Below are 12,964 nucleotides of genomic sequence, written 5' to 3'. Positions count from 1 at the left end.
AGTCATGGCACCTCAGCAAAGGACTTCTGTGACTCACTGGGATTGACACAATCTGTCAATTTCCCGACCCGGATCTCAGCCAATGGAGTATCTTCTCTTCTAGACCTGGTTATGACTAACTTCCCTGCTAATGTCTGCTGCTCTTCTTCTGCTCCAATCGGTTCTTCTGATCATGTGCTTGTCAAAGTGGACATCTCTCTGGCCATTCTCAGAGAGCCTCCTCAGCGTCGACGAGTCTGGCATTTCACTCAGGCCAACTGGGACGGTCTTCAAGCAGCCATCAATCGTCTGGATTGGTCTCCCATCTCCACTGCCTCTGACATCAATTCTTCCTGGGAATTCTTCCAAAGCAAACTGATCTCTCTCATGCACAGATTTATCCCATCTCGCCTTCAATTGTCTTACCCTTCCTCCCGTCCATGGTACACTGAATCTTGTGGTGAGGCAGTTGCCCTGAAACAACTTGCCTTTGCCTCTTGGAAGGCTAATCCAACTGAAGGCAATCTCAGTTCCTTCCACAAAGCTCGGAACAAGTGTGTGTCTACCCTCAGGAGTGCCAGGAAGCACTATCTCTCCTCACTCAAGAATGAACTCTCAAACCTGTCTCCTTCCTCCAAATCCTGGTGGCGTCTGGTCAAATCCGTTTCTGGTGTTTGTTCCCCCTCCATCCCCTCCCTTACCTCAAATGGCCACACAGTTGACATCGCACGTGACAAAGCCGAATGCCTCAACTCTGTGTTCTCCTCAAAATCCTTAGTCCCAAACCCATCTCTCTCTGTGCCCACCTTTCCCAGTCGAACCCAACTGCTCCTGGACTCTGTGTCCTTCTCTCCTGACAAGGTGGAGGAGTTTTTGTCAAACCTCGACTCTGATTCTGCAACTGGACCAGACGGCATCAGCCCACGGGTCCTAAAATCCTGCTCTGCCGCTCTATCTCACCCTCTCTCTGTTCTTTTCACCCTATCTTTTGCTCAAGGTCATCTGCTAGCATCCTGGAAATCAGCTAACATTACCGCTTTACACAAAAAAGGTGCAAAAACAGATCCTTGCAACTACAGACCAATCAGCCTGCTCCCAATTATCAGCAAAGTCATGGAATCCATCATTGCTTCGGATATGAAATCTTTCCTCTTCTCCAATGGCTTGATCTCTGATCATCAATTTGGTTTCAGACCAGGTCACTCTACTCTGGACATGCTGCTTCTGCTGTCTCAACAATGGATGGAGGGTCCTCAATGCCAAACAGGAAATCAGAGCTGTCTCCCTTGACATATCACGGGCCTTTGATACGGTCTGGCACCCAGCTCTGCTCACCAAACTCTCCTCCTATGGTATCCATGGAAATCTCCATGCATGGCTTGCGGACTTCCTCTCTGGTCGTAGTCAACGTGTGGCCCTGGATGGATTTCTCTCATCTCCCCTTCCTGTTCAGGCTGGAGTTCCCCAAGGAAGTGTGCTGGGCCCTGTGCTTTTTCTGGTCTTAATCAATGATCTCTCCGACTCTCTGGAAAATCCTCTCTATCTCTTTGCTGATGACTCCACTCTCTGCCGCTCCATTCCTCTTCCCTCAGATCGGCAGTCTGCAGCCTCCTCACTCTCTGAAGACCTGGACAAAATCACAGACTGGTCAAACAAGTGGAACATGTCTTTCAATCCTGACAAATCTCACTCTCTTACTATGTCTCTCCGAAAAGATCGACTGGACAACCCTCCCATCTACTTTCTCAACAATCCTCTACAAGAAGTTCTGTCGCTCAAGCTTTTGGGTCTCACTATCTGCCATGATCTTTCTTGGGAAAACCACATTTCCAAGCTGGCCTCCAAAGCCAGTCGCCGACTGGGCATCCTCCGTCGTGCGAAGTCCTTCCTCGGCACACCTGAGCTCCTCACCACATACAAGGCTTTCATCCGCAGCTCAATGGAATACTGTTCTCCCCTATGGGCTGGTGCTCCTGCCTCACACCTGGCTCGGCTTCACGCTGTTGAATCCAAAGCTTTCAAAATCATTGGAATCTCCCGCGATGAAGCTATCTCTGAGGGCCTTTCACTCACTCACCGCAGGCAGGTAGGTGGTCTTTCTGTCTTCTACCGACTCCTCTCCGGCCTTGCTCCCCCAGCTCTCTCTGTGCTCTGTCCCCCAAATATTCCTACAGGTCGCACAATATCTGCCAGCAACCCTCTGATGGTTAAACTGCCGAAATCTCGGCTCTCTGCTCACCTTCACTCTTTCATTCCTCTTTTCTCCCGCCTGTGGAACAAACTCCCACACTCCCTTCAATCCCTCTCCTCCCTCCAGGTCTTTAAAACAGCTGTTCACCACCATCTCTTATCTTCCCCCATCCATAACCTTGATCTTTTCTACCCCCACTAATTCACCCCAGATCCACCTTGTTTGAAATTCCAACTTCTTTCCTGGAAATCCTGGCAGTGTCCATATGTTTATACCTCCCCCACCCCCCCCCCCCCCTTCACATGCCTCTCCCCCAAAGCCCTCTCCCTCCCACAGATCTCTCGATGTCTCCATGTCTCTCGGTCCCTGCTCTCAAATGTTGTTTGTGTCCTTCCCCCTCTCTCCCCATCTTGTCTACCGCTCCCGATGTTATTTTTTTATGTGTCTGTTTGTCTTTCTGTGTGATTAATGTTCGCTCTTTCACGAGCCTCGATCTTGTATACAAAAAAAAAAAAAAAAAAAAAAAAAAGAAGAAGAAAAGAAAAGAAAAGAAAAGATAAAAGAGAATATGGAGAAAATAATTTAAAATTTGGTCAAAATGTGAAAGGGAAAAGTCATCGTGACTATAAATAGCCCTCACTTGGCCGCCACAGTGCGTCAAGTATGATATAGCACGGGTTTTTTTTTTGTGTTTTCATTTGTAATCGCTTCTGTTTTCTTTGTTTATTTACCACGGAGCTTCAGTGTGTTTGTCCAGGCCATAACATTTTTACCAATTTAACTTTTGTCATCAAACTTTCGAACAAACCTTTATTATGAGAATATTTAGAACACAAATTAATAAAACTAGCAACGGTACCCGCCCTAAGGGCGGGGCTTCAATTGGGAGGCGCAAATGATTATTTAAACGATTTATATAAACATCCATTAAATATCACGCAAATCATCAAAATCTAAACAGTATCTATCTATAATTCCAGTAATCTCTGTGTGTGTGTGTGTCTGTCTGTGTGTTTGTTTGTCTGTGACCGCTGTTTCTCGACAACCACGGGTCCGATATACTTGAAACTTGCCAGGTATATTGCTGGGGACCCGAGGATGTGCCTTTTCAAGGTTTCATATTAATCGGACAATTACTTACCGAGCGATGTCCAAAAAACGATTCAACCAATCAGAGAGCAGCGAACTAGCGCGTGTGCCGAACGTGGCGGACACACTCTGCCTCGGATGGCACATTTGAGAGCGTATTCATTTATTTCACGTTTGCAAACTATGTTGGCGCTATGTTGGCGTTAAACGATGTTTTAAAACTAATAAAAACGAATTTGCGATTCATTCGCTTTCCTGCGCGTTTGTGTACGCGATGGCGATTTCTTTACCAAACTCCGGAAGCCGTTCGCTTTGGACCGAACCATTTCATGTAAATAGAGGGGGGGGTTCTGTGGTCGTTGCGAATGGACCAAACCATTCATGTAAATAGAGGGGGGGGATTGTCACTGTACTCGCAAGCCGTTCGCCGTTCGCTTTGGCGTTGCGAATGGACCAAACCATTTCATGTAAATAGAGGGGGGGGATATAATTTTAGATAGATATATAGTACGGGCATATATATAGTACGGGCATGCCCTAGTATTTAGAATTTCAATAAATAAAGCACATCACTGTTCATATCGGTAAATATTATTCCATCGTGTTTCAAATCGTGATATCAACTGTACGCTTTTCTTTCGGAAAAAAAATGGAATGATTTTGTACGGTACCTCTTCTTCAGCCTAGAACTTCAGGATAAACAACATTGCTGATAAAAGTTCCTTTTCTCTCGTTGAAGGTCTTGGCAAACATTTTTATATTGTCACTGCTGCCAACGCGACGCCATGGCATTGTTCATTACATTCATTCATTTATTCATTCATTTAATGATCATTAAACATTATTCTTCCGCTCATTAAACGTTCATTAAACATTAAACGTTCATTAAACGATTACGAGAATAAAAACGAAAAACGTTACAAAATTACGTTCACACCGTCACGTCAACCGCTACCGTGAACACAAACATCGTCACAACATCGTCACAATGAAAACATCGTCACAAACGTTACGTTACGTAATTCAAACCGTGAACACATCGAATATTGGATAGCCCATTGCCTAAACGATTTGTTTTCTCTGGTACGTTTATCAAGTAATCAGATGTACATACACGTTAATCTTACAGCCGCCATGTTGGTGCTCGCCGTCACTGCGATGTGAAGCGAACGTTATGTGGGAGGCCAAAGCTGCAATTGGAAAAACAATATAGTTTAGGAGTTGCGGAAGGCGAGAAGACGAGGCTATTTCGTAGGGTTCGAAGCTCGTTTATTCGTACAGAAATCTCCAGCACACTGATCGCGAACGGAAGTCGTACAGCTTTTATAAAGCCAAAACCCTCTTCGGAGGGCGTGGCTCCAACAACCGCGCGTGCGTCACGTCCACACAACCAAAAGCCCCACAGGCCCGTACACGTGGATTATGACCAAATATAAGGTAACCGCCACATGCGAATAAGTTAACCGCGACATGCGAATAAGTTAACCGTGACATGCGAATAAGGTAACCGCTACAATAGCCTATTTTACTCTAGGGGATCCCAGCATTTCCCACCCAAAATATCGTTGCGATCGGTTCAGCCATTTTTGCGGTACCTTCGGACGGACGGACATTTGGTAAATTATAGTAAGATGTGCGATTTCTTTTTTTAATTTTTTAATTTCTTTTTTTTTGCTGTCGTTTTCAGCAAGTTTATTTTGAGTTCAAAGCGGATGCAGACGGGCTTCTATTTTGAGTGAGATGCGTATAGTCTTCCTTTTGTTTATTCCAAATAGTTTATCTACACAAGTTATCCATGAAACCATCTCTGTATTTAGTCTAAAGTGAGATAACCTCTTTGAAGCTGTGGCTTTCATCTCGATATTTAGAAAAAAAATTTTTTGCCTCCTTGGTCGCTGCTTTAGCGTATTATGACACCTGTTACTTTCACACACTCCACGGCACCTGTTGCTGCAGTTGAACAAGAACTTTTGCACCTGATGGAGGAGCTGATGACCATTTGCTCTTCATTGCCATCTGAGCCCATCCTCGAGCCAGTCCTGAACCAGCCTTATTGTGCACAGTACTCTGGTGAGTATAAAGTCCGAATTTCTATTTTTTTTTCACAAACTTTTTTGCTGAGGTCGCAACGTTTGTGATGCCTGTCATCAAATCGCTTTACAGTCCTCAGAAATCTTTCTCAAATGAACCCATTGAGTTTGAAACTTGCATTTGCATTATTGTCTCACTTATAAAGGAGCCTTCTATTGATGATACTTTAATGGATGGTAGAAAAGGATGAGGTGTCGTGGCTTTAAATTTGTAAAATAATATTTGAGAAGGTGAAAGGGAAGAATGAATGATTTCTGGCGTAATGGAGGTTGAGGGATGAGGAGGGACGTCAGAGTTGATACGTCTGCCATTTCTTTACACAATATAAAAACACGGCTCTTGGTGGGATGCAATCGAATTGCTTTTGACACGTAGATAGATACATGCTAAGAATTGATGTCAAAGGCCGTAATGCAATTCCTCTACTTTGGAACGTTGGAGGCAAATTGGAAAACGGCAGGATATGCTGTGCTGTTCATGTGTAAATACATTGTTGATCTTTGGAATTTGGAATTTTAATTTGATATACCCCATCCAGGAAAATGTGTACGCCTTATAACGATAACTGATCCTCGTTTTCCAATGGTGTGGAATTTTGATGTAGTCGACGGCCTGTGGTACCGCGCGCTCGTGGCGGCTACCTGTGGTCCGGACGGCGTGCCCGTTCGCTACGCAGACTTTGGTAATGGCGAGTCTGTTCCCATGGCCCGACTGCGACCGATCCCAGTTGAGTATCTTCAATTACCCCGGCAGGCAATCCATTGCTACCTGGAAGGTAAGACTTGCGGTAAATTGTTTAAATGTTTGCATCATTCGTATTATTTGACAGGTGTTGGTGGAAGGTGGGGGGGTGGTTTGCCCACCACCTTCCTGTTTTTATTGTTGATGCAAGAACTGGGGTTTTTTGTTTCTATCGTTGGAGGCAATTTCCTTCACTTGCTCGTGTATCATCATAACACCATCTAACAGGCTTTGGACAGGCCTTTATGAAAATACACTTTTCATATGGACCAAAAGCTTTGTTATGGTGTTTTAGGATGAGTAGTAGTCCTTGATATGTCATGATTTGTCAACTTTTATTAAACTTGCTGAGTTTTGTTAAGTTGTTCACATCCTTGTCCATGACTCAGCTGATCCTTCCGTTGCTGAGACATCTGTATTGAAATTGCACGAGGGGCAGTTTGTGAATGTCTTGGCTCTGGCTTGCACGGGCCCTGACTCTTACTCTGTGAGGCTTTGCAACTCGGATTCCTCACCAAGCCATGGAGGATTGCAAGAAGCCCAACAGTGTAAAGATGTCCAAGATGGTGAGGCGTCATCTCAGTTGTACCTGCTGCGTTATTTATTCCTGTTTTGTGGATGTTGAAAGCCAGTGCGTCTCTGAAAGTATGTGGTGGTGGATCAGAACCACCACATTAATTAATTGATCGATTGGTTGTACCTCGCTATAGGAGAAGTACTTTCAATCAACAGTCCTTTTGTGCATGCATGATGTGAAAAAAAAATGGAAACTATGTCCCTCTTTCCCTGCCACATTCAATTTGCCTGTAGGGGTTATTACTTGCAAAATCGAAGATTTTTAAAGTATATTGGTCGGTTGCGTTTGTGGTCGTCACGAAACTTCACCAAGTTGTATAGGTCGTCCCAATTGAGAAGCCTATTGTTTTTGGGGTCAAAACGTCAACATAGGCCAAATTTCTAAAATCCTCAATTTTCATCCAATTGACTTGAAATTTGAAGAGGACTTGCATATCTGGTCACTGAATTCAACCACAAATTATATTTTAGGTGAACAAAGGCCAAAAGGTCAGCATAGGCCAAAAGGTCAACATAGGCCAAATTTCTAAAATCCTCAATTTTCATCCAATTGACTTGAAATTTGAGGAGAACTTGCATATCTGGTCACTGAATTCAACGACCAAGTATTTTTGAGGTCAACGTAGGCCAAAAGGTCAACTTTTTTTCAAGTTTCTAAAATCCTCAATTTTCATCCAATTGACTTGAAATTTGAAGATGACTTGCATATCTGGTCACTGAATTCAACCACAAATTATATTTTAGGTGAAAATTGGCCAAAAGGTCAACATAGGCCGAATTTCTAAAATCACAAATTTTCATTTGATTGACTTGAAATTCTAAGAGGATTTACATACACTACTCACAATAAGTTAGGGATATTGGCAGGTTCTTCGGTGTGGTTGATTTTGTGTATTAATTATGTTGAAAAAAGTTGTTGGTCCTAATTCTATGGTTATTAATGAGTGTGGAAAAACACAGCATTCTTGATTTCAATACCCTAACCCTAACCCCTATAAAAAAAATAAACTCACTCCCACAATATCCCTAACTTATTGTGAGTAGTGGATATGGTCACTGAATTCAACCACCAACTATTTTTGAGGTCAACATAGGCCAAAAGGTCAACATAGGCCAAGTTTTTAAAATCCTAAAGTTTCATCCGATTGACTTGAAAATTGAACAGCATTTGCACATTGAGTCACTAAATAGGGAAACTAACTATTTTTGAGGTCAAAAAGTCAAAGGTCAACTCAAGGTCAACTTACAAAATCGTCATTTTTCATCTGAAAAATCGTCACTTTTCATCCTGTTGACTCGAGCTTTGATCAAGATTGTCAATTTTAATATTGATGAAATGGACAATTTGCTGTATGAATGGAATTTTTTTTCTTGGGGGTGGGGGGCAGATTTTGCAAGTATCGTGCTCCGCATGACGTCTTGTTTATTTATTCATTTTGCACATTTTGCAAAAAAGTACCAAAATGGTATTTATTGCATTTATTTATTTATTTAGCAGTTGTCAATTTTCTTTCCATCACTAAGGAGAGGCAAAGGACGAGACCAATTCAGCAAAGGCTTTTCGTTCTCTTTTCACATCTTTTGAGACCACTTTATGCAAATGTGTATGTTGCTGTTCTTGAGTAAACGTTAACGATCCATCAGAGATGTTGCGAATTACTTAGCTGAAAGTAGTTTGTTGTCTGTCATATAATGGACATAACCTGAGGTGTTTAACAACACCTTTGGAGAGTTTGGATTTCTTCCTCGACCGCTTCTATCACAGTATTAGTTTGGCTTTGGCTCATACACTTCACGAACTCGCACACAGAAATGCTCGGTTGTCCTCTCCTTCCACATGGCTATGTTGCATGAGTTCTGCTGTACCCCTTGGCCTCTGGGTCCCGTTTGTCGTCTTCTCTCCGTTATTACGTCTGCGTGCACCCCGTGACTGAACCATTCTGTTCTCTGTGTGATCTCCCTCTCATGAACTGTCTCCTCGACTGCATCGTCCCCTCCCTATACAAGTGTTTCTAGATAAAGAGGAAAAGCTCTAGTTATTTCACATTCTGTTGTATCCAGTCCCTCCACATTAGGATCGTCATGCCATCCTTTGGTAACAGTTATGCACTAGTCAATAGCAAAATTCCTATTGATTTAGGGCGTGGAGGGAGGGGGTGGGGAGGGAGTTGGTTAATCATAAAGGGGGCCGACTGCCACGAATTATTGTGGGCCTCCTTGTCTAACATATTCACAATCTACATATTTGCACGCGGGTGTCTTTACCTTACTTTATGCATCTTCTATCAAGCACTATGTTTCATTGTTGTCTATTTTTGTGCCTTGGGCTGTCTGTCCGTCCGTCCGTCCGTGATAGGTTTTCATTTCCACGATGACCTGAGAACAGCCGAGGGGATTGAAGACAACCTTGGTGCAGGTGTGTATACTAAGGTAAAGATGAACTGATTAGATTTTGGAGTCGCAAGGTCAAATGTCAGATGTCCCGTCAGGTAAAAATTCTGCAACCGAGCTAACTTGTGAACCAGTGATGGGAATTTTACAAACTTGGCATAATTATATATGATGCAAAGATTAACTGATGAGATTTTGGGGTCAAGAGGTTCAAGGTCAGAGGTCATGTGTAAAATGTGATGCTTTGGAACAGCGAAAGGGATTTAAATCAAACTTGGTACAAGTATGTATCTATATTATAATAGCCGTAGATGATTCTGTCTGTCTGTCTGTCTGTCTATCTGTTGGGTGTCTGTCCGGGGTGTGGCTTACTCGGTTTGCAGAGTAGCTCCACCCATAGCTCCACCCATTCTGGGAGTGGCTATAAACAAATATCCACCATTTTATTAACTCGCATAGCTTTGAGTCCTGTTTTGTAGGCCCGTGGTGTCTTGCTCTCCCCCAGTTTTATTTCAAATCAAATTCGATAAATCATTTCATTTTTCACAGTCGCTAACATAGTTTTAGACTCGGTTGAAAAAAAACGGGAAGAAAATCCGATGAAAGTTGCCGTTTATAGAACGAAATGAATTCTCAAAGGCCTGTAACTTCAAGGCCATTGAGTCTCTCTCACGCCTTTATCTCCAATCTAACTCACCATATGATTTCATTTTTATCGATGGTTTTACTTTTAGACTCGGTGTCAGAAATAATTGAGAACAATCCACACACGCGGGAAAATGCAGAGATATATTTTTTAAAATCGCGTCATGGTGTATCATACACCGCCCAACATGACACCGCCGGCAATGTGTCGATATATATTAAAAATTCGCTTTTGCTTTTCCGTTATGATATATTACTATTTCGTTTGATGATAGTCGTCACAAAAACGTCAACAATGATGCCGACATATATTTCTTCGTTTTTATTTCATTCAACATATTAGCCGGAAGTAAAATATGTTTCAGGAAATTACCGAGAGATATTTCTTCGTTTTTTTTATTAGTTATGTGCGCATACACTTTAAATAGGTTTATTTGAAATCTTTAATTTTCCACAAACATTCCACACACGCGGGAAAATGCAGAGATATATTTTTTAAAATCGCGTCATGGTGTATCATACACCGCCCAACATGACACCGACGGCAATGTGTCGATATCTATTTTAAATTCGATATATCATTTCATTTTTCACAGTCGCTAACATAGTTTTAGACTCGGTTGAAAAAAAACGAGAAGAAAATCCGATGAAAGTTGCCGTTTATAGAACGAAATGAATTCTCAAATGCCTGTAACTTCAAGGCCATTGAGTCTCTCTCACGCCTTTATCTCCAATCTAACTCACCATATGATTTCATTTTTATCGATGGTTTTAGAGTCGGTGTCAGCAATAATTGAGAACATTCCACACACGCGGGAAAATGCAGATATATTTTTAAAAATCGCGTCATGGTGTATCATACACCGCCCAACATGACACCGACGGCAACGTGTCGATATATATTAAAAATTCGCTTTTGCTTTTCCGTTAAGATATATTACTTTTTCGTTTGATGACAGTCGTCACAAAAACGTCAACAATGATGCCGACATATATTTCTTCGTTTTTATTTAATTCAACATTATTAGCCGGAAGTAAAATATGTTTCAGGAAATTACCGAGAGATATTTCTTCGTTTTTTAAAATTAGTTATGTGCGAATACACTTTAAATAGGTTTATTTGAAATCTTTAATTTTCCACAATATAATTTACTTGCCATTTTTCATTTGATGATTACGAGACAAATTCCTTTTGAGGATCGTGACAATTCATGCGCTGCGTGGAAACTTCTATTTCCAAAATGAATGAGACGATCGATGAAGAACGCAGACTTGAACAGGATGCAGCAAGAAAACGAATGAGACGGGCGAACGAGTCCATCGACGAACGTCAATGCAAACTTGCGGGGTCACCCGTGGGAATCCCACGGGCATGGATGTGTGTGACATTTCGACATATTGAGTTAGATGCTGCACATTCATTTTTACAAAATGGTTACTGGCAAGTCATCAGATCCAGAAATGGTGTAAAAACCACCGTTTAGAGGCCATTTTTCCCCGCAAAGCGGGGGTTGGCCTTTTCGGGGACCGTGGTAGTTGTTGTTTTTTTGTCCCCTTTTTGAAGCAATGTTTTACGGCAATGTTTGAAGCAATGTTTTACGGATGCCCTTCCTGACGCCAACCCTTTTTGCCGCCTTCAACGACAAACAGGGAATTACCAGTGAACTGGTACTCAATTAGCCGACCTCGGAAGGATGACAGGCTGAGTCAACCCCCCTGGCATTAATTCGGCGATCGACCGAGATTCGAACCCAGGATCCTAAGCCGGCACCCTAGCCGCTAGCCCAACACCAGAAATGGTGTCATGAACACAATTTATTTACGCACAAGCACAAAAGCAAGACGGGCCGATTTCCGATTCCGACGGGCGAGACGGGCCGATTTCCGATTCCGACGGGCCGATTTGGAGCAAGAAAAAGAACGAGACGGGAGAAAAAGGAGAGAAACGAGACGGGGAAAGCCGATTGGAGAGGCGAGTGAGGCGCGATTGGAGAGGAGTGTGAGGCGCGATTGGAGAGGAGTGTGAGGCACGATTGGAGAGGAGTGTGAGGCGTGATTGGAGAGGAGTGTGAGGCACGATTGGAGAGGAGTGTGAGGCACGATTGGAGAGGAGTGATTGGAGGGGAGTGTGAGGCACGATTGGAGAGGAGTGTGAGGCACGATTGGAGAGGAGTGTGAGGCGCGATTGGAGAGGAGTGTGAGGCGCGATTGAAGAGGAGTGTGAGGCGCGATTGGAGAGGCGTGTGAAGGATTGGAGAGGAGAGGAGTGTGAGGGATTGGAGAGGTGAGGGATTGGAAAGGAGAGGGATGTGAGGGTTTGGAGAGGAGAGGAGTGCTAGGTGGAGAGAGGAGAGTGTCAGGTGGAGACAGGAGAGTGTCAGGTGGAGACAGGAGAGTGTCAGGTGGAGAGGAGTGAGGGGTCACATATTATGTGAAATAAATAAATTGTGTTCATCACACCATTTCTGGATCTGATGACTTGCCAGTAACCATTTTGTAAAAATGAATGTGCAGCATATAACTCAATATGTCGAAATGTCACACACATCCATGCCCGTGGGATTCCCACGGGTGACCCCGCTAGTAATGTAATAATGTGGGCGGTGGCATATCTGTCTGTCGTGACGTCGAAGTGTGCCATTCTAATGTCTCTCTCTCTCTCTCTCTCTCTCTCTCTCTCTCTCTCTCTGTCTCTGTCTGTCTGTCCCTGTCTCTGTCTGTCCCTGTCTGTCTCTGTCTCGCTCTCCTCACTATCTTCCATTTAATTTCATTTAAAATCCACTTTTGCTGAAATCACATTTTTCTCCCCACAATCAACATACTATGACTTTTATAAACGCCCCTCAATTGCTTTTCGTTACATCCTTCCCATTTGCCCATTACTCGTGATGCCACTTCCCTCAATAATCAATATTTGGCTCATTTTGTATTCTCATAAAACGGTTGACATTGAGGGGTAAAGCAGGGCAACGTTACCCACAAGACTTTCGTTAAATGAATAAAAGATCAATCACACTCGCAATTCCCACCAAAACCATCGGAGTTTACCATCTCACTCATCTTATCATAATGCTGTACATCAAAGGGTCTTCACCATAAAATTTATGCTCTATCTGAAGTCACTTTCCAGGTTTTACCAACTGGACCAGTTAGACTTGGGCCTTATGTGGGTAGGGTCAACCATGCTCTGAACCAGCATTGCTGATGTAATAGTCAATTGCATCATCGTCGTAGTCATTTTAGAAGTTATGGATATTATCA

The 12,964-nt window shown here is 43.0% G+C and overlaps 1 protein-coding gene across 1 annotated transcript in view; it reads left to right on the top strand.

The window, feature by feature from the left end:
- Positions 1-12,964, top strand: part of LOC144888176 (uncharacterized) — a 79,756-nt gene that overhangs the window by 31,725 nt on the left and 35,067 nt on the right. Inside the window, exons 6-9 of the mRNA XM_078773555.1 lie at positions 5,216-5,329; positions 5,955-6,125; positions 6,481-6,657; positions 9,024-9,083. Coding sequence (XP_078629681.1) covers positions 5,216-5,329; positions 5,955-6,125; positions 6,481-6,657; positions 9,024-9,083 — 522 coding nt within the window. The remainder of the gene's footprint in view (positions 1-5,215; positions 5,330-5,954; positions 6,126-6,480; positions 6,658-9,023; positions 9,084-12,964) is intronic.

The sequence above is a fragment of the Myxine glutinosa genome, chromosome 3 (assembly GCF_964187855.1).
Source record: "Myxine glutinosa chromosome 3, kmMyxGlut1.1, whole genome shotgun sequence".
Classification (NCBI taxonomy): Eukaryota; Metazoa; Chordata; class Myxini; order Myxiniformes; family Myxinidae; genus Myxine; species Myxine glutinosa.
This window is presented reverse-complemented; position numbering and strand designations above follow the sequence as displayed.